General features: G+C 42.6%; 1 protein-coding gene across 1 annotated transcript; it reads left to right on the top strand.

Moving 5' to 3' along the window:
* The first annotated feature begins 14,911 nt into the window (after nt 1-14,911).
* EIF2B2 (eukaryotic translation initiation factor 2B subunit beta) lies at nt 14,912-21,426 on the top strand. The gene is made up of 8 exons (XM_040226078.1): nt 14,912-15,157; nt 15,262-15,382; nt 15,543-15,691; nt 16,604-16,767; nt 17,381-17,476; nt 18,384-18,521; nt 19,541-19,607; nt 20,870-21,426. The coding sequence occupies exons 1-8, from the start codon at nt 14,995-14,997 to the stop codon at nt 21,025-21,027; spliced, it is 1,056 nt and encodes a 351-aa protein (XP_040082012.1). The 5' UTR covers nt 14,912-14,994; the 3' UTR covers nt 21,028-21,426.
* Nucleotides 21,427-25,944: the final 4,518 nt, after the last annotated feature.

The raw sequence follows: 25,944 nt of genomic DNA, 5'->3' as shown, positions 1-25,944 counted from the left end.
GTTAGAACTTAACCTCTGCCCCACTGGCTACATGCCTGGGCATTGCATTTAAGCTCTCTGAGCCTCAGCTCCTTCCACTGTGAAATAAAGACATTAACATTTATCCTGTAGAGTCTTGGATGGTTTTGATGTAATTATAATAATAGTCTCTGGCACAAGGTAGGTGTGGTGCTTAATAAGTGGAGGATACTGATTTTTATTACCCAAGCCCAAAGAAGGAAACTAAGCTGAGATTAGAAAGAACTTTCTGATCTCAGTACTCAGTTCAGTTCTCCCCACCCACCAGGGTCTGCACAATGTGGCCAGCATGCTTGAGAAACTCCCTCACCTTTCACTTCTCCACTCTGGTCAGGAACCAGTCAATCACATTGCCCTCTAGAGTTAGATGACAACCGTGCGTTGTTAAGGATGTTCCTGGCTGTAGGCATCAAACCAGCAAACCAGCAGATAGAAACTATTCCAGGGAAAGAAGGAGGGAGCCAGATGAGAGAGGGTGGTCTTGGGCCCCTGCGATCCACCAGTAGCCTCTGCCTGCAGGTTAGTGGCTGAGTGTCACAGATGGACCAAGAATGGTAAGAAGTGCTGGGACCCAGGACCCAGGCTTCCTGACTGGGCTACACCATCATGCAGTGTCTGTAGCTGTTCTGAAATACTCACAGGTAGCTACAGTAGGGCTTCCCAGGTGGTGCTAGTGGTAAAGAACCCGCCTGCCAATGCAGGAGACATAAGAGACACAGGTTTGATCCCTGGGTTGGGAAGATCCCCTGGAGGAGGACATGGCAACCCACTCCAGTATTCTTGCTTGGAGAATCCCATGGACAAAGGATCCTGGCAGGCTACAGTCCATAGGGTCGCAGAGTCAGACATGACTGAAGCACCTTAGCACGCAGTTACACTAATCTTTAAAATCACTACTCTTATCTAATGTCACTGCGGTTATCATCTCCTCTGACAGATAACATCACCTAGTTTCAGAGAGGCAGACCTAAGATCTAAATTGAGATTTACATGACATTCAAATCTAAGCATATGAACAGTTTAACATTCCATATGCTGCTACCATAGCTAAGACGAAAATGGTGGGCCCTGGTTTCCATGTATTTTCCCCCAGAATCACAGACTGTTTTCATCTACCTATGTGCTTGGGGCAAGTCTCACTTAGAATGGACCTATCAACCGTGGAATGACTGATCTCTTGACCAGAGCCAGCCCACTTCACGGGCTCTTTCGAGACCAAAAGAGACAAGGCCTATGAATATCTTTGACTAAAAGGCAAGATCCTCTAAGTGTGAGGGGTGATGTTGTTTATTATTAGAATCTCCCCTGCTATGGGGGCTGTTTTCCAATATGCAACATGGTGCTTTTACTTATTTATATACTGAATAAATGTTTGTTGCATATTGAATATGTTGCTCTATGAAGAGCAACTGTTAATATCCAGTCCTAATAACAATAACAGTGCTTGTGTGTGTGTGTGTGTGTGTATGTGTGTTTCTAATTGCATGCCCTAGGACTACTACTGTGTTGTCATTAGACTTTCCCTCCAAATTCCTAGGAATGAATCATGTTTAAATTCCAGGGAATCTCAAGAACAGAGCCAGTTTCCAAAAAATGTACATTCACGTTTGGACTAAGATTAGCTTCTAGTCAAACAGGATCAATCAAATAATAATAAACTCCTACCTTAGCTGACAGTAGGGTTGGAAGACAAAAGAGAAACCTAGTCAAGGCTCTAGCAACCCAAAAAGTTAAGCCAAAGAGGAATTTGTTGTGAAGTACAAGGGTGACTCTGCCTTCAGGCCTGGCTAGATCTAAGGGCCTACATCAGCTTGCTTCAAATCATCAGCATATTTTCTCTTTCCCCTCTTGCTCCTCTCGCTCTAGGACTTGGTTCTGCTTGCTTTTGTTTCTCCTGCAGACAATCTTTCTCTACGAGGCAGGAAAGCTGACCGCTGATAGACTTGAGCCATTTTCCCTACAGCAGACAAGGAAGATAGAAACCTGCTCTCTTCTGGGGTCTGTATGGCAAATCACAGCGAAAAATTGAAAGGCTTTACACAACCAGTCAGCATGGAAGTGGGTGACTGACCAGACCTGGGTGGTGTGCCATCCCTGTGGTGAGGAGCCACACTGGGTACCAGGAGGCCTTGGGATTGACAGTTCCACCTGAATGGCATGGGATGAGGAGGGGCAATTCCCAAAGGAAAGGAGGTGCAGGGGAGATAAAAACAACAGGTGTCCACTACAATAGCACTTGTTCTCAGTGTGCGCAGAGACATGACTTATCCACCAAAACAATCAGAGAAGGATAAAAACAGGAGTGCATTCACATGCCCAAGTGCTGAGTCAAAGCCCTTCAGGAAAAGGAAGTGATCCGATGGCCTAAAAGAGATTCTTTAGAACACTAGGAGAAAGACACAAATATTTTGGTCAGCACCCCGCCCCCTCACCCCGCCTCCCCCTCCCCGCCAGTTGAGAATTATCATCATAATCACGTTATTTTCTGGGGCTTCCCTGGTGACTCCGGTATAAGGATTCCACCTGAAATGCAGGAGACTCAGAAGATATGGGTTTGACCCCTGGTGGGAAGATCCCTTGGAGGAGGAAATGGCAACCCACTCCAGTATTCTTGCCTGGAGAATCCCATGGACAGAGGAGCCTGGTGAACAGACCACTGTTGGCGGCACAAAAGGGTTGGACACAACTGAGCACATCACAGCACCTTATTCTCCAAATTAAATTTGAAAATAGTGATTTGATAATTCTGCAGGCAATTAGCCAGAATGTTTGAAATTGGGATCCTTTGGAAAAATCTGGAAGATTTGGTCAACATAATCACACTCCTGGTTGAGAGAATGGGCCTGATGACTTTTTTTTCCCTTAACAAATAACTTTTCTTTCTTACAAATAACTTTCTCTGTTTATAAATGGGTTGTGTGTATTATAGGAATTTTTGAAAATACAGAACAGAACATATATAAAATGGAAAGAGTAACATGGAAACTTACATTACCATAGGTAAACTAGATAGCTATTTTAAAAAATAGGGAATTTGCTGTATGACTCAGGAAACTCAAACAGGGGCTCTGTATCAACCTAGAGGGGTGGGATTGGGAAGGAGATGGGAGGGAGGTTCAAAAGGGAGGGGATATATGTATACCTATGGCTGATTTATGTTGAGGTTTGACAGAAAACAACAAAAGTCTGTAAAGCAATTATCCTTCAATACAAAAACAAATTTTTAAAAAACTACCCTTGTATTTGTTAGGATTGGATGTGACTGCAACTGATAGGAACCCCAAGCTAACAATGGCTTAAACAGGACTGAAGTCTATTTTGCTCAAAGCTACATGAAGTCCAAAAGTCCAGGATTGCATGGGACTTCTGCTCTCCAGAGGCTTTGCCATGCCTAGGCTCCTTCCAGCTCACTACCCTGTCATCCTTGCACTGAGGCCTGCCACCTCATAATCTAAGCAAGCAGAGCAGAAAGGCAGCAAGAAGGAGAAGATGATAAAGAGGTCAAGGACCCATGACAGCTACTCCTAGGGAAGATTCTCAGAAATAGCAACACAAGGCATCCACACTGTCCCAGTGGTAAGAATGTAGTCACTTGGGCACATCTACTTGCTAGGGAAACTGGGAAATGTAGTCTTTTTTTCTGAGTAGCTAATTGCCCAGAATATTACTACAGAAGAGTTATTACTGAGGCAATTAAGGGGCCTCTGGTACTGCACGCAATATGTCAGCAAATTTGGAAAACTCAGCAGTGGCCACAGGACTGGAAAAGGTCAGTTTTCATTCCAATCCCAAAGAAATGCAATGCCGAAGAATGCTCGAACTACCGCACAATTGCACTCATCTCACAAGCTAGTAAAGTAATGCTCAAAATTCTCCAAGCCAGGCTTCAGCAATACGTGAACCATGAAATTCCTGATGTTCAAGCTGATCTTAGAAAAGGCAGAGGAACCAGAGATCAAATTGCCAACATCCGCTGGATCATCAAAAAAGCAAGAGAGTTCCAGAAAAACATCTATTACAGTTTGATTGACTATGCCAAAGGCTTTGACTGTGTGGATCACAACAACTGTGGAAAATCTTCAAGAGATGGGAATACCAGACGACCTGACCTGCCTCTTGAGAAACCTGTATGCAGGTCAGGAAGCACCAGTTAGAACTGGACATGGAACAACAGACTGGTTCCAAATAGGAAAAGGAGTACATCAAGGCTGTATATTGTCACCCTGCTTATGTAACTTATATGCAGAGTACATCATGAGAAACGCTGGACTGGGAGAAGCACAAGCTGGAATCAAGATTTCCGGGAGAAATATCAATAACCTCAGATATGCAGATGACACCACCCTTATGGCAGAAAGTGAAGAAGAACTAAAGAGCCTCTTGATGAACGTGAAAGAGGAGAGTGAAAAAGTTGGCTTAAAGCTCAACATTCAGAAAACTAAGGTCATGGCATCCAGTCCCATCACTTCATGGCAGATAAATGGGAAAACAGTGGAAACAGTGGCTGACTTTATTTTTCTGGGCTCCAAAATCACTGCAGATGGTGACTGCAGCCATGAAATTAAAAGACGCTTACTCCTTGGAAGAAAAGTTATGACCAACCTAGATAGCATATTCAAAAGCAGAGACATTACTTTGCCAACAAAAGTCTGTCTAGTCAAGGCTATGGTTTTTCCAGTGGTCATGTATGGATGTGAGAGTTGGACTATAAAGAAAGCTGAACACCAAAGAATTGATGCTTTTGAACTGTGGTGTTGGAGAAGACTCTTGAGAGTCCCTTGGATTGCAAGGAGATCCAGCAGTCCATCCTAAAGGAGATCAGTCCTGGGTGTTCATTGGAAGGAGTGATGCTGAAGCCGAAACTCCAATACTTTGGCTACCTGATGCTAAGAACTCATTGGAAAAGACCCTGATGATGGAAGGGATTGAGGGCAGGAGGAGAAGGGGACGACAGAGGATGAGATAGTTGGATGGCATCACCAACTCAATGGACATGGGTTTGGGTGGACTATGGGAGTTGGTGATGGACAGGGAGGCCTGGTGTGCTGCGGTTCATGGAGTTGCAAAGAGTTGGTTATGACTGAGCGACTGAACTGATAAACCTGTTACCATAACACCCAGAGATAACCACGGTTAACATCTTGGTATATGTCATTTATACACACATACAAACACACACACACCTGCATACACAAAAACATTACATTGGTACAAAAGTAATTGCAGTTTTTCGTTGCTGAAATTTGCCATTTGACCTTGGAATACATTCTAAATAAATGCGGTTATGTAATAGGTCATTTTAATGCACATTTCTCACTTTATGTTTTTTTGCTAAGGAATTACTTGCTGTTTATTTTATATTTGGGCTTCCTTCATAGCTCAGTTGGAGAAGGCAGTGGCACTCCACTCCAGTAATATTGCCTGGAGAATCCCAGGGATGGTGGGAGCCTGGTGGGCTGCTGTCTATGGGGTCGTACAGAGTCGGACATGACTGAAGCGACTTAGCAGCAGCAGCAGCATAGCTCAGTTGGTAAAGAATCTTCCTGCAGTGCTGGAGACCTGGGTTCAATTCCTGGGTTGGGAAGATCCCCTGGAGAAGGAAATGGCAATCCACTCCAGTATTTTAAACTATGGAAATGATGTTAGACAAAAAGCAAATTTGAGTGATTTTATTTGAGTTCAAAATGGATCGTAAAGCAATAGAGACAACTCGTGATATCAACAGTGCATTTGGCCCAGGAACTGCTAATGAACATACAGTGCAGTGGTGGTTCAAGAATTTTTGCAAAGGAGACAAGAGCTTTGAAGATGAGGAGTGTAGCAGCTGGCTGGCCATCGGAAGTTGACAACAACTGAGAGCTGTTATTGAAGGTGATCCTCTTGTAACTAACGAGAAGTTGCCCATCGACCATTCTATGGTTGTTCCATATTTGAAGCAAACTGGAAAGGTGAAAAAGCTCAGTAAGTGGGTGCCTCATGAGCTGACCAGAAGTTTTTTAAATGGTCATTTTGAGGTGTTGTCTTCTCTCATTCTATGCAACAACAAACCATTTCTCTATCAAATTGTGATTTGCAACGAAAAATGGATTGTATACGACAATCGGCGACAACAGGCTCAGCAGTTGGACTGAGAAGCTCCAAAGCACTTCCCAAAGCCAACTTACACCTAAAAAACATCGCCACTGTTTGGTGGTCTGTTGCCCATCTGTTGCACTACAGCTTTCTGAATCCCAGCGAAACCATTACATCTGAGAAGTGTGTTCAACAAACCATTAAGACGCACAGAAAACTGCAATGCTCTCAGCCAATACTGGTCTACAGAAAGGGCCAAATTCTCCATGACAATGCCCAACTGCACGTTGCACAACCAATGCTTCAAAAGTTGAATGAACTGGTCTACAATTTTGCCTCATCTGCCACATTTACCTGACCTCTGGCCAACCGACTACCACTTCTTCAAGCATCTCAAGAATTTTTTGCAGGAAAAATGCTTCCACAGCCAGCAGGAGGCAGAAAATGCTTTCCAAGAGTTTGTCAAATTCTGAAGCATGGATTTTATTCAACAGAAATAAGCAAATGTATTTCTCATTGATTTCAATAGTTCCTATTTCGGTTAATAAAGATGTGTTTGAGCCTAGTTATAATGATTCAAAATTCAGAGTCTGAAACCATAATTATCTTTGCACCAATCTAATAGATATAGGTGTGTGTAGATATGTAGATATAGCTACATGGTACATGTATTTGTGTGAAGTACATATGTGCATATTTTTATATAAAATTTATATAAAAACATATATTTAAATGAAATTGAGCTCCTATCAAATATACTATTTTTTATCCTGTTTTTTTTGAGAAATTGCAGCTCTTAAATAAAGTCTTTTTTACGGTCTATTTTAGCACTGAGTCATTTAAACAGTTAGAATAATACAATGCTTCATGAATTTCTTTTAAATAATGATAGATGTTTTTATTTTGTAGGTCCTGGTTTATTAAGTTTTTGTTTGTTTATTTTGAAATAATTGTAGATTCACAGGGGGTTGAAAGCAATGTACACCAAGGTCCATGCAGTCTTCCTTGGCCTCCCCCAAGGTAACATCTTATACAATGGTGGGTCAATATCAAAACCAATATACTGCCATTAGTACAGTTCATAGAGCTTATTTAGATTTCACTAGTTATACATGGACTCATGTGTACCCTTACATCACCACGATGAAAAGTGAAAGTGAAAGTGAAGTCGCTCAGTCGTGTCTGACTCTGCGACACGTGGACTGTAGCCCACCAATCTCCTCCGTCCATGGGATTCTCCAGGCAAGAATACCGGAGTAGGTTGCCATTTCCTTCTCCAGGGGATCTTCCCAACCCAGGGATCGAACCCAGTTCTCTCCTATTGCAGGCAGGTGCTTTAACCTCTGCACCACCAGGTAAGCCCTTAAATACAAGAATACAGTCTCTCAGAAAACCTCCTATAGAGACACAGAACTTCAGATCCAAGTATTAACATCAAAGATTTCAAGGGAGGAAAGGAAGCCAGGTTGAAAGAAGAAGGGGGAGGAGGCGGGAGACGGGGAGGCGAAAGGGGTGGCCTTACAGATGTCTCCTGCCACCTACAGATGCCCAGGCATTATGGGACTTTTCCCTGGGCCTCCAGAGAAGGGAGGACTGGAACTCGGCCCTACCAGAAATCAGACCAGACCAGAACCAGAATTCGAATTCTCTGTCAAGAGGAGGTGATCAGTCTCCAATCCTCAGCTCAGGCTGAGGGCCCTTCCACCAGATTCCTGCGTCCAGGGCCGGGGGACTAGAAAAACAGGGAAGGATAGGAAGGGTTAAGGAGAGGAAAGAGAGAGGGAAGGGGAGAGAGGTCAATAAAGTCTCTTGTTCCTTACCGGTCGGGGCACTCTGGCCAGTTGTCCGCGTCAGGAGGAGACCAGGGACAAAACGGTCCCAGTTGCGGCCGCTGGGTCTGGTCCATTGGCAGGCAAGCTGGCCCCTGAGTACCCCGAGTGGTCGGGATGTCAGTCTCAGTGAAGAAGAGTCCCCGCCAGAGTCGCCATTTGTTGCAGGAAGGCGGACCCCTTCCAGGGCCCGAAACTGGGCTCTTGTCTAACACTCGGAAATGAGTTGTCCGAGGAGACACATGTGCTGACAAAGCAAGAGATTTTACTGGGAGAGGGCACCAGGGTGGAGAGCAGTAGGGTAAGGGGACCCAGGGTAAAGGCACTCAATTATTCTCTCCTTTGTACGTCACTCCGTTTGAGCTACACCCATTCCATTCCCCGCTCATTCCTAATTCCTGGCAACCAGGCACCCATTCTTTGTCTCCATAATTTCATGAATGTTAAGCAAATGGAATTAAATAGTATGTATACTTTAGGACTGGCTTTTTTCACTCATTGTAATTGTCTTGAGATTCATCTAAGTTGCTGCATACGCCGACAGTTTGTTCCTTTTTACTGCTGAACTGTATTCAATGGTATGGATGTGTAATACCATAGTCTGTTTAAACATTAATCAACTGGAGAACATTTGGGTAAATTTTCAGTTCGGGGTTATCATGAATAAAGCTGCTATGGACATTCATGCACAACTTCCTATTTGGACAGAAGTGCTCACTTCTCTGGGATAAATGAGCAAGAGTATAATTGCTGGGTTGTATTATAAGTCTGTCTTCAGTTCTGAAAGGAATTACCAAACCATTTTGCAGACTCACTGTATGCAATCTACTTTTTTAAACTTAACAATATGCTGTCAACAATTTTCCTTATCGTTAAACACTTTCTGTTTAATTAAATAAGACTTCCCAGGTGGCTCAGTGGTAAAGACTCTGCCTGCAGTGCAGGAGACATGGGTTCAATCCCTGGATCAAAAGAGCTCCTAGAGAAGGAAATATCAACCTACTCCAGTCAGTAAAAAATTTGCCTGCAATTTGGGAGACCTGGATTCAATCCCTGAGTTGGGATGATCCCCTGGAGAAGGGAACAGGTACCCACTTCAGTATTCTGGCCTGGAGAATTCCATGGACTGTGTAGTCCATAGGGTCACAAAGAGGCGGACACAGATGAGCGATTTTCACTTCCAATATTCTTGCCGGGGAAATCCCAAGAAGAGAGGAGCCTGTTGGGCTATGGTCCAGAGGAGTCACAAAATAGTCGGACACAACATAGCAACTAAACAACAACGTCATTACTCGTTGTTGTTTAGTTCTAAAACATGCTATTCCATTCTAAACATGGAATGGAAACATGCTTCTAAAACATGCTATTCCATTGTATGCCACTGCTGCTAAATCTCTTCAGTCGTGTCCGACTCTTAGCAACCCCATGGACTGCAGCCCACCAGGTTCCTCCATCCATGGGATTTTCCAGGCAAGAGTACTGGAGTGGGGTGCCATTGCCTTCTCCGATTCTATTGTATAGCTATACTATAATATCCAATCTAAATTTTAGGAATTCCTGAATTTTACGAATATTCTTATTTTTGTGTTATAAATAATAAAATGAAAAATATTGTTGAAAAATCTTTGTGCCCATTTCTGATTATTTCCTTAGGATAAATTTTTAGACATAGATATGGTGATTTAAAGGGTATGAATGAAGGGACATCCCTGGCAGTCCAGTGCTTAAGACTCCAAGCTTTCATAGCAGGGGGGTGTGGGTTTGATCCCTGGTTGGGGAACTAAGAGCCTGCATGCTGTGCAGTGCAGCCAAAAAATAAAATAAATAAAAATAAAGCGTATGGATGCTTTCTTCCTTTTTTTCAAATTGTCCTACTAAAGGTTTCAATTTACAGTCCCACAGCAGTATATAAGAATTAGGCAGTTGTATTTCAACACAAATTACAGTCAAACAGTCAGCATTCTTAATATCTAAATAGATCTTATAAGTCAACTAGAAAAAAGAAATACCCCAAATCAAGATGCTTTGGGCTGCAAATGATATAAAATTCCAATTAAAATTATATAAACAATAGAGAAATTTAGACTTCATATAATAACTCCAAAGATAGGGCAACTTCTAATTTGGTTGGTTGATTTCACACAATAGCCACCACAAAACATAGACTAATGGTAAAGGCTCTGAAGCTAGGTTGTTGGGTTTATATCCTGGCCCCTCCATTTGCTGGGTGTGGGACACTGAGCAAGTTACTTATCCTATTTATGCCTTAGCTTCCTATTTTGAAAATGGCTATATTAATAGTATCTATCTCATAGGTTTAAGGATGAAGAGCTAATATATGTAAAATAGCCATTAAGTGTTGATATTATCAAGATTCCAGGTTCTTCCTGCTTTTCTGTTCTGGAATCCTTAGCATGTTAACATTATTCTCAGTCTTCAGACCTCAGGGTCACAACATAGCTGCATTAACTCCAGGAATCTCACCCAAGAAGTCCAGAAATAGACTAAGTAGTCTTGTCTGTTTCTTTCTTTAGAACAGGGAAACCTTTCCAGGAAGTGCCAAATAGCTTTCCCTTGCATTCCACTGGCTAGAAAATAAGTTACTCTATACCAATCCGTTTAATTAAAAAAAAGGAGAATGGAATGACTATGACTGGTTTAGATCAATCAAGATTTACTCATAAGCTAAAACCACCTTCCCTGTGGATAGAAACCAAAATCAGTTCTTTCTAATAAGAAAGAAGAGAAAAATGGATATTGAATGAACAACCAGAATGTCTGCTATACATCACGTTAGAAAAATGGGCAAACCACATGAACCAGTACTTCATAAGAGAAGAAAAGCAAACAGTAAATAAATATGAAAAAAGGCTCTTCATGATTAATGAGCAAAAGGGTACAAATTAAAAGTAGTTTCTGTATTTCTCTATTAATTTGGCAATGATGAAAAAGAATGATAATCACCTACAATATAGACAAATATATAAAATGCCTAAGAATAAATTTTATATACATGATGTGCAAGACCTAAATGAAGAAAATTATAAAATCTTACTGGACAACATTAAAGAAGACCTAAGTAAATGCAGATATATACCATGTTCATGGATAGTAGGACTTGGTATCTTAAAGATGTCAATCGTCCTCAGATTGGTCTAGAGATTTAAAGCAATGCCAAACAAAATCTCAATAGAGTGGGAGTTTTTTTGAGAAATAGATGCTTTATTTCTAAAATGTACATGAAAGAGCAAAGGCCCCAAACTAAAGACACTCTTAAAGAAAGGAATATGGTAAGAGAATTTTTCTTATCAGATATCAACACTTAAAAAAAAAAGACAGTAGTAATTAAGATAGTGTAATATTGATTCAAGGATAGGCAAATTTAGCAATAGGAACAAACAGAGGGCCCCCAAACAGACTCTCACAATATAGAAACTTCACAAATTACAAAGATAGTACTGAAAATCACTGAAGAAAGAATGGAAAAAGAAAATAAAATTACATCTCATTTCTCATCCTATATAGAAAGTAATTCAAAATTATGTGTAAAGGCAATTTGTAAAATTACTCAGAAGAAGATTCAGGTGATCATCTTTATGCTTTTAGATTAGGGAAGGGTTTTCTAAATAAACCACAAAAAGCATTAACTATAAAAGACAAGATTGATACATTCAATCATATTAAAATCAAGAACTTTGTTCAAAGACATCTCAAAGTGAGTAAACAGACAAGCCATAAATTAAGGGGAAAAAAACTAGTATTCAGAATATATAAGGAACTACAAATATATTAGAAAAAGTTTTGTTTTCCTTAGCCTAAAGAAAGTAGGTAAAAGACAGATATTTCACAAAGGAGAAAAAGGACACGGCCAAGAAACATATAAAAAAAAAAAACCTCATTAGTAATCAGAAAAGCAAATTAAGATGCCAATGATATATCCTTTTATATCTATCTGATTCCACCCACCTCCCTCAACCATTGATAATACCAAGTGTTGGTAAGGAGTAGATCAGCTAGAACTCTTTAAGCACTTCTGGAGGGAGCATGCATTGATGTAATCACTTTGGTATACTAGCACTATTTGTAAAGTTGAATATTCACATAGCCTATGACCTAGCTGTTCCACTTGTAGGTATGCCAAGATATACACAAGAATATTTATAGTTTATATTCTCTCACCCTCCAGAAAGATTGGAAACAACCCAAATATCTGTTGAAGGAAAATGAATACATAAATTGTGGTACAGTCACATGACGGAACATTATGCAGCAGCGCAAACAGAACTATAGACACATGTAGCAACATGGAGGGAAATTTTAAGAATGTCATACCGAGTTTAAAAAAAAGCAATTTGTAGGAGATTACATTATAATACAATTTATACAAAATTCCAAAGAAGCAAAATTAAGTGCTTTGTTATTTAGGGGTTGTAAATATATAAAACTTTTTTTTTATAAAGCAAAGGAATATCAATCAAAATTTTGTGGTTATCCTTGAATGTGGTAGAAGGCAAGGACATAGCTTAGGAGAAGAGCACACACACTGATGTGATGATATTGACAGTATTTTAGGTGTCTTCTTAAAATTTCACATATTTATTTATTTTTAAAATTGTGGTAAAATGCACATAAAATTTACCTTTTAAACCCTTAAGTGTGCAGTTCAGTGGCATTAAATGCACTTACACTGTTATACAATATAAATGCACATCCATCATCCATTTCTAGAATTCCTTTCATCTTGTAAAATAGAAATCCTATACATTAAATAATAAATAACTTTTCCCTCCAGCCTCTGACAACTACCATTTTACTTTCTGTGTCTACGAATTTGAGATTTTTAGTTTTCAAGTTGACAGATGGGCTCACAGGTGTTCATTTATTGTCATTTCATACACATATATATTCTTTTGTATGTATAAAACAGTACATATTTTATTTTTAATGTCTTTATGTCTGGAAAAATAATGACAATATCCAAAGTTGGCCAGAACATGATAAGTGCTAGCAAGCCTGTAAATTGACACAACTTTTCAGACATTTTAAACTTAACATGGTAAAATTGATAAATACTTTATGGCTTTGGGGAGTTATTATGCTTTCAATTTTTTCTGATTATTCATTAACAATATATAGAAATATGATTGATTTTTGTGTGTTGACCTTGCTTCTTTGCTAAATTAGTTCTAGGAGGTTTTTTCTTATTGTTGATTCTCTGGGATTTTCTATGAAGACAATGATGTTTTCTGTTAGTTTTCTTGCTTTCCAGTCTGTATGCTTTTAAAATTTCTTTTTCTTGCCTATTGCACTGGCTAGATCTTTGAGTTTAAATTTGAATGGTAAAAGTGGACATTCTTGCCTTGTTTCTGATCTTAGAGAGAAATTTTCTTTGACCATAAAGTATGATGTTGGGTACAGGATTTTGTAGATGGCCCTTGTCATGCTGAAGATGTTCCTCTTTATTCCTAGTTTTTTAAGGTTTTTTGTTTTTTTGTTTTTAATTCAATGTCTGTTGATTTTTGTCAAATGCTTTTTGCATCAGTTGATATGGTCATGTGGTTTTACTTTTTAGAATATTAACGTAGTTTCTCAAATTGATTTTCAAATATTGAAACAGCTTTACCTTCCAGATTTAAATTATACTTGGTAATTATACATTAATCTTATTATTTACTTTTCACTGTGCTGGGTCTTCATTGCTTCATGCAGGCTTTCTCTAGTTGTGGTGAGCAGGGGTTACTTGTGATGCACTGGTTCTAGGAACATGGGCCTCAGTAGTTGCAGCACATGGGCTCAGTAGTTGTGGTTCTCCTGCCCTAGAGGCTGCAGGCTTTGGTAGTTGTGGCACACCACTTAGTTGCTCTGCAGTATGTGGGATCCTCCTGGACCAGGGATTGAACCTGTGTCCTCTGCATTCATTGGGAGGTGGATTCCTAAGCACTGGGCCACCAGGGAAGTTCTTACCTGAATCTTTTATGTACTGATGAATTTGGTTTGCTAATAATTTGTTGCAGCTCTTTGCATCTGCATTCATGAGGGACACTGGTCTCTCTCTTTTTTTTTTTTTCATACTATCTTTGTCTGATTTGGGTACTGATATATTTTTCTGTAAGGCAATTTGTCTCTGGAGACCCAGGTTCGATCCCTAGGTCGGGAAGACCTGCTGGAGAAGGAAATGGCAATCCACTCCAGTACTATTGCCTGGAAAATCCCATGGACAGAGGAGCTTGGTAGGCTACAGTCCACGGGGTCGCAAAGAGTCGGACATGACTGAGCGGCTTCACTTCACTTTTCAACGTCTAGCACATCTCCTCAGAGATGAGGAGACCGAATATCCACCAATAAGGAGATTCAAAGTGGCAATTAATATGGGAGTAAAGATGATGTCCTTCCATCTGGACAGACTAGAGGCTGGGGAGTAAAACAACACGACCGTTTAGAGTTTACTAGGTGTAGACACTGTGTATGAATTGTCTCATCTAATGCATCTTTATGAGATAGGTCCTCTTATTCTAAAAAAAAAAAGGTCCTTGCCATCAGGGAGCTCGGTCTGCTAGAGACAGAGGCGCAAACGAACCACTATCATGCAATGTAACAGCATTATAATGGGGCGTCTGCCCTAGGAGTAGCGGACCCTGGGGCAGCACTCTGATGGTCACCAGAGCTGAGGGACCGGGAAGTAGGGCTGCAACTTCTCCAGCGTAGCCTCGGGAAGTGGTGGGGGCCTTTCAGACTGGCTGTTTCCACAGCAACAGGACTAGCCATCCTCTTGTGACGTCAACCGTCAGGTCTTCAGCGATCGAGAAGCCAAGAAAAGACACTTCCAGCCTTCCAACCTCTGAGGCGCGGACGCTTGGCGGTAAACGCAACACATCGAGTTCCAAGAGTCTGATTGGCTCTGTCAGGTGGGGGGAGGGGCGGGGGCGGGAGTTAGCAGCGAGGGGCGTGGCCCAGTCTTCTCCCAAGCGAGAGTTTTTTTTTCTAGCAGAGCGGAAGCCGACCTCTCCTGCCCCGGAAGTGCAAGCTCGGAAGTCTGCCAGGTGTGGATTCCGCCGGCAAGGCGGCTTCTTTCGGGATGCCAGGGGCAGCCGCCAAGGGCTCGGAGCTGTCCGAGAGGATAGAGAGTTTCGTGGAGGCGCTGAAGCGGGGCGGCGGGCAGCGCAGCTCCGAGGACATGGCCCGGGAGACTCTGGGGCTACTTCGCCGTATCATCACGGACCACCGCTGGAGCAATGCAGGTGAGGCAGGCCTCGCCCCTTTCTGATCCCGATCCCGGGGCGGAAAGTCGCCCAGGCCCCACGCTGCGCCCTTCTCGCGCTCACCTTTTCTCTTTGGGCGGTAGGGGAGCTGATGGAACTGATCCGCAGAGAAGGCCGGAGGATGACGGCCGCTCAACCCTCAGAGACCACCGTGGGCAACATGGTGCGGAGAGTGCTCAGGATCATCCGGGAGGAGTATGGCAGGTCAGGCCCACGTCCTGGACCGGGGCTTGGGCCCAGTGAAGCGTTTGGCACGGGCCCCTCTCTCTCCCTGCTTGGAGCCTTTGTTGGAGCTGAGCAGCTGTCGTTACTTAAATGACCACATCTCTTCCCCCAACTCCTTTGGGTCTTGTTGCCTTCGTAGACTCCATGGACGCAGCGACGAGAGCGATCAGCAGGAGTCTCTGCACAAACTCCTGACATCCGGGGGCCTGAGCGAGGATTTCCGTTCCCATTATGCTCAACTCCAGTCCAACATCATTGAGGCAATTAATGAGCTGCTGGTGGAACTGGGTGAGTCCTGATCCTTAGGTGGATAGGACAAGTTGCAGGCAGATGAGGGAACAGAAGACCTTGGAAGTTGTTCATAAGCAGAGATGGAAGATAACCAGTCTTCTGGTTCTCAGAGGTTTGCCCTCATCGGATTAAGAACGATTGGAATAGGTGGCAGGACTAAGATAACCCTTTCTACATTTCCTTACAGACTGACCCCTTATCTACTGCAAATCCACTGTGGCAGAGACTGTTTGGGAAGAGCTTTTATTTTTAAGATGAACCTCTGAAAACCACAGTTGATAAACCCTTTTTCACTAAACTTCTTGAAATTTTACAGACACACACACATACATACCCATATGCATACACACAAGGCACTTCTATCCCCCCATCTTTTTGACCTAGGAGGCCAGATGTTTATTGCCGTCAGTGTTCCCAGGAAAGGAAGAAACTGGGTCTGTCTGTGCACTGAGCTGCTTCTTCCAAATTCCTCCCCTGTTTTTCTTCTGTGTCCTCCCTGTCAAGTGGAGGCGTTGTGGCCACCTTTTGGAGGAGGAATTCTTTTAGAGGGAAACTCTGTTTACCCTACTCTCAGCACTTTCAAATTTCCCAGATGGGGCATTTCTTGCCTAAATTCACTGTCTTCAAAGTCAGTTGTAAACAACTAGTTTTGGGGCAGGGTAGGGGTGAGGGGAGTAAGTTGATGAGTAGGGCAAGAGTGTAGGCTGAGAGCTTGGGAGATAGAAAACCCTGGAGGGAGGAGGCTTTTAAGGAAATAGGACATTTCACATTTAGTCCATTGACCATGTGTTACCAGGCTCTGCTAGGTGGGCATTGTACAAAACGGCACACATCCCTTTCTGTTCTCTCTCAAGTCTGTATTGTAGCATGACTGTGTCATATTTTCCATGCCAAACTGGCTTCTTGCAGAAGGGACAACGGAGAACATCGCAGCCCAGGCTCTGGAGCATATCCACTCCAATGAGGTCATCATGACCATTGGCTTCTCCCGCACGGTGGAGGCATTCCTCAAAGAGGCTGCCCGAAAGAGGAAATTCCATGTCATCGTTGCAGAGTGTGCACCTTTCTGTCAGGTATGGGGACTGCTAGAGCTGCTAAGAAAATTTTAAAATGAGAGAATAATGCCATCTTTGAATTGATGCGATTTAAACATTGAGGAGATAGAGTAAAACATTTAAGAGAGTTTCATGTTGTTGATCCTGTGAACATTCTTAAAATATTTATTTAAGGAAGTTGAGTGAACTACTTGGCCCAAGAAAAGATAAATATTAGTTCTTTCAGAAATCAGAATAGGCTAAATGACCTTGGGGATGACTGATGCTTGGTCTGACCTCACTCAGTCTTCAGGTAAATAATAGGTCTCCAGAAAGGAAATATGTAAGGATGCAAGGATGTTGTAAAATAATGAGCCAGGAGCTGTCCTGCGTGCTCTGCCCAGTTACACAAGCAAGTTGTATTTCCAGTTCTGTGCCTGTCCCAGCAGTGCTGGGGAGTAATAAACATTAATTAGCTCCCCCTGGGCTGCCTGCTGCTTCCCAGAGAACACCTACCGGATGAGTTAGTTACCGGTAGGAAGTTGCATGTTGGATACGGCCAGTGTTACCCGGTCCCCCAGACCCAGTGATGTCTGAAAGCTCTTTCTTTCCCCCTCTTCCTCTCAGCATCAGCCTTTCTCTCCAAATGCAGGGTCATGAGATGGCAGTCAATTTGTCCAAAGCAGGTATTGAGACAACGGTCATGACTGATGCTGCCATTTTTGCTGTTATGTCAAGAGTCAACAAGGTGGGTGTATTTGGGTTATGTCAAATTTATGAAGATTATACATTAAAATATTAATATCTGCCCCCCTCCCTGGCCCCAATAAGAGGAGAGGAGAGTTTCTAGTACCTTTTGAAAACACATACGTAGACCTTTTAAATCTCTTATTCTGTTATTCTATTCTGTTGATCCCCCCTCTTTATTCCTCCCTTGGGTGTTGCTGCTGCTAAGTTGCTTCAGTCGTGTCCGACTCTGTGTGACCCCATAGACGGCAGCCCACCAGGCTCCCTTGTCCCTGGGATTCTCCAGGCAAGAATACTGGGATGGGTTGTCATTTCCTTCTCCAATGCATGAAAGTGAAAAGTGAAAGTGAAGTCGCTCAGTCCTGTCCGACTCTTAGCGACCCCATGGACTGCAGCCTACCAGGCTCCTCCGTCCATGGGATTCTCCAGGCAAGAGTACTGGAGTGGGGTGCCATTTCCTTCTTTGTCCTCCCTCGGAGGCACCTCATTTTGGTTAAAGGACTGAAAGGAATGAAATGGGACTAAGCTAATCTTGTCAGCATGTTAGGGATCTGATAGAGAGCTGCCCACTTCTGCTCAGAGAACTTGTTAGTGGTGGATGGTAGAAGAAAGGCTTCCCATTTCTCAGGAGGTGTGGCAGGTAGATTTCCAGGGAAGACAGGGCTAAGAGCAGTAAACACTGGAGTTTTCTGTCCTGTACTGTATTTATTTTTCCTTTGGGAATCCACTTTTATGCTAGAACTTGTGGTCTGAACCTGGAATCCCTTTCCCTTGACTGGTGTGTGACCCTCACGCCCACCCCCTGCAGGACGCCAAGACTGGGGGCTACGCATTCAGGCGCTCATGCCCAATGGCCTGTTGAAGGCTCTGTTCTCAGGATGGCTTGCTTCTTTCTTCCTGTCCCAAAGGTGATCATTGGCACTAAGACCATCCTGGCCAACGGTGCCCTGCGAGCTGTGGCAGGAACTCATACTCTAGCACTGGCAGCAAAACACCATTCCACCCCACTCATCGTCTGTGCTCCTATGTTCAAGCTTTCCCCACAGGTATGTCTGTCTGTCTCTAGCCAACAGAAGGAAGTCAAAGTATAGGTTTGAACTCTTTAACCTTCAGCCTTCTCTCTCTGGGACTTCTCTTTATCTGCATTTACTCAGTGGATTAGACCCAGTGGAGACTGGAAAAGGCCACAGTAGTCTTGATCCAGGAAGAGCCATTGATAGTTACAACCTTTCAGCTTCAGGAGGTCAACATTGTAAGGTCAGGATAATATGTAGTTGGGGAAGGCCCTTTGTCTACATTGCCACCACTCCCCTGTCACCCTGACCATTTCTGAAAATGCCAAGCAAGTTGAAACTAGAAACATAGAATTGGTTTTTATTTGTCATAGTTCCAGGGACTGTATTCTGTAGCCTGAACACAAGCAGTTACTAAGTAAAGAGTCATTTAACCAGTGATAGAAACTACGTGCTTTGAAAATAACAACCTATCTATAGGTGTCTACTTATTAAAAAATTGAACTGAAATTCACATAACACACAAGTAACCATTTTAAAAGGTACAGTTCAGTGGCATTTAGTACATTCACTGCATTGTGCAACTACCACTCTTTAGTTTCAGAATTTTTTCATCATCCCTGAAAAACACTCTGTACCCGTTAAGTAATCACTCCCTTCTTTCTTCTCCCCATCTCCTAGTGATTGCTAGTCTGCTTTGAGTCTCTATGGATTTGCCTAATTTTGATATTTCACATAAAAGGAGTCATACATTATGGACAAAATATTTCTGATTTCTAAATATTTGGGGAGTTCATCTGAGTTATAGCACGTACTTTGTTCCTTTTTTGTGACTGAATAATGTTCTGTTGTATGGATATTACCACAAGTTAATCATCCATTCATCTGTTGATGAGCATCTGGGTTATTTCTACCTTCTGGCTTTTGTAAATAATGCTGCAATAAGCCTTTGTAATCAAGTGTCTGGATGTCTTTTTATTTCTCTTGGGTGTATACCTGAAAGTCAAAGTGTCAGATCTCTCTTTTTTTCTTCCTAATTTTTCCTTTTCCAGTTCCCCAATGAAGAAGATTCATTTCACAAGTTCGTGGCTCCTGAAGAAGTCCTGCCTTTCACAGAAGGTACAGAAGTTGCTTGAATGTGTATGGCACATGCAGTTGGTGTGTTTTGGATTTTTGTATGTGATTGTTTTGGTCTTTTGGTGGTCAATGGGATTGAATGTCGTTGGGCTGTGTTTCATTAGTCATACTTCTTGTGGGGACTGTTCTTTTTAGCAACTTGTGGCCCTGACCTAATCTATGTTCATTTTCTTTTGAAACTAATATATTTTAGCTGAGTTATGGGGGCCATGGAGGGTTGGATCACCCAGCATTGACTGGGATTGGCTTTGCATGTTGTCTGAGATACAGGCAACAGCCCAGTCAGAAAGTGTACTTGATTTTGGTTGCTGCAGGGAGTCATTTTGGTGATGTGAGTGCCAAAAGAAGCAGGCTCTGAAATGTTACTTATAAAACTCGCCTGTAGCCTGGACACTTTTGTGTCTTGGGGACCTTTTCTCCGTCTTCTTCTGAATGCAGCAACTTTGCTCAGTGAGCTTGCTGCCTCATCAGCAGTTTGCATGGTCTTTAACATCCTCTGGGAGCAAAACAGTACTTGGAGTGCTTATTCTTCTTGGAAATTTAATAACTTCACCATTTATTCAAACATTCATTTTTTCAAGAAAGATTTATGACTCTTGAGCACCCACAGTGTATCCAGCACTATTTTAGGCACTAGGGATATAACAGTGATTAACACAGATGGGCCCTGCTCCCCCAGAATTTACATCATGTTGCAAAAGACAGACAAGAATATGTCAGGGCATGGAATATTTTAGGAAGAAAATACAGATGATATGATGGAAAGTGACTAGGGGACTACCTTAGACTGAGGGAGGGACTTAATGAGATGGCATTGCAGCCGATTCCTGAAGGAAAAGAGCCTGTCACGTGAAAGTGAAGGAAAGAGTTTTCCAGATGTTGGTGCAAAAGACCTGAGTTAGGTACATGCTTAGCCAGGTGGAAAAAGATGGCCGTGTGGCTGGAGAGTAATGAGCAAGAGGGAGAGCGATACAGACTATAGTGTAGTGCGGTGGGGAGGGCCCAAATCTTGAGGCTGCAATCCCAAATTTGAAACTTTTTTTGCCTTTCTATGGGAAAGTATTGGAGAGTCGTAAACACAGGGCAGATCATGATCTGACATCTTTTCTTCTGGTTTGTATTTTGCTACAGCTTCCCTTTCTTGGGGTGGCAAGTATCCCTGTGTTATTGAGCCTGGAATCCATGAGATACTTATTAGAACAGGAGCCTCGGTTTTGTCTTTAGCTCATGTGATTGCCTTTCAGGGGACATCTTGGAGAAGGTCAGTGTCCATTGCCCCGTGTTTGACTACGTCCCTCCAGAGCTCATTACTCTGTTTATCTCCAACATTGGTGGGAATGCACCGTCCTACATCTACCGCCTGATGAGTGAACTCTACCATCCTGACGATCACGTCCTATAACCACCACTCGTCCTAAGCAGAAGCTGCTTAGGCAAACACAGAACAGAGAGGAGATTTCTGTGCCACGACTGAAATGCATCTTCCTTGTAATGGGGGAGTGAACAAGAGTCAGCCTTGGAAGACCTGATACTGTCCTGCCATTTTGGTCATCCCATAACTGGGATGCATCTCCAGGACTGTTCTTTGCCTCTTGGATCTTACAGAGCCAGCTGGGCTTGATCTCTTGATTTTGGAGCCTTTTAGTGACTTGGAGCATCTGTTTCAGGAACTTAAACTTTCCCGTTCGGTGGTGTTTTAAACACGACACTGAAGACTTGCTGGGCTACAGGTTTTTGCTCAGAAATGACTGCCACACCTTTTCCAAGGCCGTGCCAATAAAAGCTGCTTGAAGGTTCCTGAGTTGGTTTATTTATTGTTCTGCTCCGACTGAACTGCCTGAAACAGCAGCGGCAGAACCCTTTGCTGTTTTCACAGAGGACAGTAATTAGAGGTAACAGCCTAAAACAGAAATTCAGATGAAAGTATTTATGATTTCCTTTATAACTCACTGGAAATGGTCCCAAACAACTCGTTAATAATCCAAGACAGTGGTTCCAAAATCACTGATCATCAGAATCATCTGGGAGCTTAAGAAAATATACAATCTCAGCCTCCATCTCAGACCTACTGCGTCTGATCTCTGGGTTGGCTTAGAGTGTCCTGGGAATATTCTTTGAGCGTCCCGGAAAAGGACCCCCTCATGTACTATTAATAGAATTGCAAATTGGTACAACCTTTTCCAGGGCAATTTCAACCTTCTAGATTTATTTTTGCAAGCACAGAAAGATATAGGCAAGAATGTCCGTTGTAGCAGCTGTAATGTCACAGCCTATGGGTCCAGCAATATAGCATTTTGGATTCTGTTAGTTAAAAACAAGAAAGGTTTATAAATGTGATCTACTTGATGATATATATACATTGCAGTAGAGGTTTCAAAAGGTGACTTGAGATCAGTGTCTGGATTAAAGACATTTTGATTGATTCATCTGGTATTTAATTTGAATTAGTTACCAGTATTTTAAAATCTGGATGTTACACATTAAATAAATTCAGATTTCTTCTGTCTCCTGAAGAGTTAGTGAACTCTGGGTCTGCACTCCCAAATGGCAACAATTTGACTATAGGTGGATAGCTTCTAATTCTAGTAAATAGGAAACCCCATTTTCTGCAATTCCAAGCCAGGTTCATAAAACTCATTTATATTGTCTGCTGAACCCTTATGGGCATCTGAGTTGTGACCCTTGTATTAATGCATGGGATAGATTTATAAGCAAATCTATTTTATATTCTGTTAACCAAAAACAAGCTGGGGAAAAAACCAAGCTGCAGAGCAATCTGCATGAAATGACCCTTAGCTCCTTAAAACAAATTATGTGGAGGCACAGGATAAAAATCTTGGAAGAATTAACACCAAACAGTGGCAAGCAGATTTTATTAGGATATTTATTTAGGATATTGTTTCTATTCTTCATGTGTGCTACTTTAGTGATTTATGTTTTCAAAAAACCTCCTCAGGTCAGATGATCTGGATGCCATGTTTGGTAAGCATGGTGCAAAGCAAACTTCTCAGGGCCAAGATCCCCCGAGTGTGCAAGGGAACCCCCCACCCCACCCCCGGGATGCTTGTCACAAAGTCAACCTCTGGCAGCAGTGTCTATGAGGCAGAAGGTGGAAGTTCTAGGAATCTGCATGTTTAACAAGCATCTCAAGGGATTTTACCAGGTGATTTGATATTTGTGTTTTGGTAAACACTGGCCAGAAGGTAGACAATGAGGGAAAGGCCTCTACTCTGATCCTGCTTGACGTGGGCAGATCTTTGCCTTTGGACTCTTATCTTCCCTGAGAGAGGGAAAAGACAAGACTGAAGAGAGTCAGTCTAAAGGACTGACCTGAAAGCTCTCTGACCCAGAAGAGCCCGGCTCACGCAGGTCTTTGTTGTCAATTATTTCCTAAAACATCTAAGACCACATGCTTTCTCGGTAAAGAGGCTTGTAGCTACCCGTTTCGAGCAGTCTTTGAAGGCTCCCATCCTAACAGCAGCTCGCCTGGATACGACTGTGCTCTGGATGAAGAGCAGAAGGAATTTAAATCTGTTTCTGGAAGTGTGTTATGATACTTGTCCTTTGTGCATCTTAGTCTCTGGGTCTAAGATTAGCACCAGCATCCTTCCCAGGCATCCCTGAGATGGACGAAGGTTACTAGGGTAGAGGCTTGCTGTCTCTGTGGCCAGCTCTTACAGTGCCTGCAACAGAGCTGCACAGATGTGGATTCTTTAGACTTTAGAACTTCAATTAAGTAAATCCCACTATGCTATTTATATACCTCGCTTTTCTATTTCTCTCTCCCTTTTCCTGCTTGAGGAAGACTAAATATTGGAAAGGGAGAACCTGATCTAAGCAGGGGGACACCGAGGTGTTCATGTCAGGTTACTACCTGTCAGCCTTTGTTTGAACTTGCTTCCTACCCCTGCCTTTGCAGCAGAACTCAGAAGAAGCTCATTTAAAAACAGTGGTAGCTTAGAATTAATCAGGGATTCCATGGACATGAAAGTCTTCCTGAATATGCTAAATAAACTGAGTTAGATCACTCACTCCATAGAGCTTGTAAAGACGCGTTTTCCCACGGTCTGTATCTTCCAATTTGGACAGCAGGCAGGAAAGGCACAAGTTCCTGGAACTCAAATAAGGAACAGAAATTCCTAATATAGCCTCCTAAGAGAAGTCTCTGAAAAATACTCTACCAAGAAGAACTGAAGTGTAAAGTGACACCTCAAAAGAAACGCCGGTACTAGCAAGATCGTAAGTTTCACAGATGTGCTTGAAAGCCATTTCTCAAAGTGAGCTGTTGCAGCAGTCTTTGGGTTCATGAAGGCTGCCCAGCTCACAGCTCCACCCCTGAGCTCCCTGACTCTGTGATACCACATATGTAGACCTCGGTACAGCAGCATGCTTTGCCATAAAGACAGTACCAGATGGGGATGTCATTATTGTAAAGGCTCCGTACTATCCACCTGTCCTTGCAAAAACTCCACTCTGCAGACATGCACCCAGTTGACACAAAGGAGCTGTTTTGAAATGTGGTTTGGAAGTGTTTTTCTTATCTGGTCTACTTTGCTCTGAATTACCCTTTCATTCACCAAACAGTTGTTCCAGGATGTTGCACAATGGCTAAGCAATTATTATTAATAAAGAGCTATGGTCTAAGCTTTCAACCTTCACAACACGTGGGGCTGCCTTTCAAGCCTAACCGCACTTGAAATGATGATCTCCTGATGTTTACATTAAGTACTGTCATGACAAGAAGGGGCCTTTCAGTAGTGTTTTTGCAGGCATGTTATTTTCATTTAGAATTAAGACCTGCCTAGAGAAGGAAGCTACTTAAAAACTTGACAAGATGCATAATTTATATGTAAAATTCTGCAGTTAACTACTATTAAAAGAGAGGTGGTAGCATACTTAAGTAATGATAAACTAAGAGCAGTGATAAACTAATGATAGACTAACTCCAGAGTACCTTTTCTAAAAAAAAAAAAAAAAAATCACATTTGGATACTCTTTGCTCTTAAAGTAAATATGAGCAAACTGTTAAGTCAGGCAAGTTGTACAGGGAAAATCTAGCCAAATCCAGCTTCTTCACACCAATACTTGAGTCACGCTAGCTTGCTGGCTCAATAGATTGCAAAATATTAGATACTCAGATTTCCACAGGCTTTGATCAGTTTGCCTGAACTTTATCAGATGTTTCTTGATAAAACTGAGTGTTCTGTGACAAACGGGCATGGGATGAAAGTGATTCAAGGGCTTGAAAAGTCCTAAACCATAGGATAACTTTTTTTCTTTATCGCCTCCACAATTTCTGCAGCAATACCTTTAGAAGGGACTCACTAGAGGTTACTGAATGATAAATGAATAAATGGAGGGATAGAAGGGAGGAAGGGTCTATTTGGTGCAGATTATCCAAATTTTTGGTTTCCCAGGCTTCCTTCTTTTCCCCTTTCCTGAGCCCACATTTTGCCATCTCAGTGTTGAACAACTTCAGATAAGAGTGAAAACAGGCATGATATACAGTGGCAAACAGCAGTCAGTTCTCATTGTTAGCCTGCTGTGTAAAGGGTTTTGAGGAAAAGGGGTGTGCCTCAGTGGAAAACAGGTAAGGTGAGCCTGTTCTTTCTGCCAGAAAGTGTTCTTGCCTCCCTTCAGGTATGCTGGTGCTGGCCCCCCGCCTGAGGCTTCCGCTGAACCTGGTTGTCAGTGCTGTCTAGGAAATGATGGGCTGCGTCTGTTCTCACTTGGCATGGCTTCCTCAGCCCCCGACACATCTCCAGAACTTGGCCTTGAGCCCCCTCCTGCTCTGACCTGTTTGGGCTGCCTTGTTATTTGTACTGTCTGTTAGGCTCAGATCCCAGCTGTTGATTTGTGTCTGACCTTTTGCCTTGCTCTGATGGCTGATTGCTAGATCCTCTTCATTTTCAGCTACTCAGGGGGTTCCACCTCCCCACCTGGGTTCTGGGCTTTGCCCTAGCCCCCTCCCCAGCCTCTCCTTTTCCTTCTAGCCTACACTCCAAGCTTTGCCAAATTTCTTTCTTAGAAAAAATTCATTTATTTTTGGCCACATGGCTTCTTGGGATTTTAGTTTCCAGGCCAAGGATAAAACCCAATGAGAGCATGTGAGAGAGTCCTAACCACTGGACGGCCCAGGGAATTCCTGCCTTGAGCTTTTCTGATACTAGCTTCTCGGTTCAGTTCAGTCGCTCAGTTGTCTGGCTCTTTGAGACCCCATGGACTGCAGCCCTTCCCTGTCCATCACCAATTCCTGGAGCTTGCTCAAACTCTTATCCATTTGACTTGGTGATACCATCCAACCATCTCGTCCTCTGTC

The sequence above is a fragment of the Oryx dammah genome, unplaced genomic scaffold (genome assembly GCF_014754425.2).
Source record: "Oryx dammah isolate SB20612 unplaced genomic scaffold, SCBI_Odam_1.1 HiC_scaffold_26, whole genome shotgun sequence".
In the NCBI taxonomy this organism is placed as follows: Eukaryota; Metazoa; Chordata; class Mammalia; order Artiodactyla; family Bovidae; genus Oryx; species Oryx dammah.
Note: the sequence above shows the minus strand (reverse complement) of the source record. Positions and strands in the feature narration are given on the sequence as shown.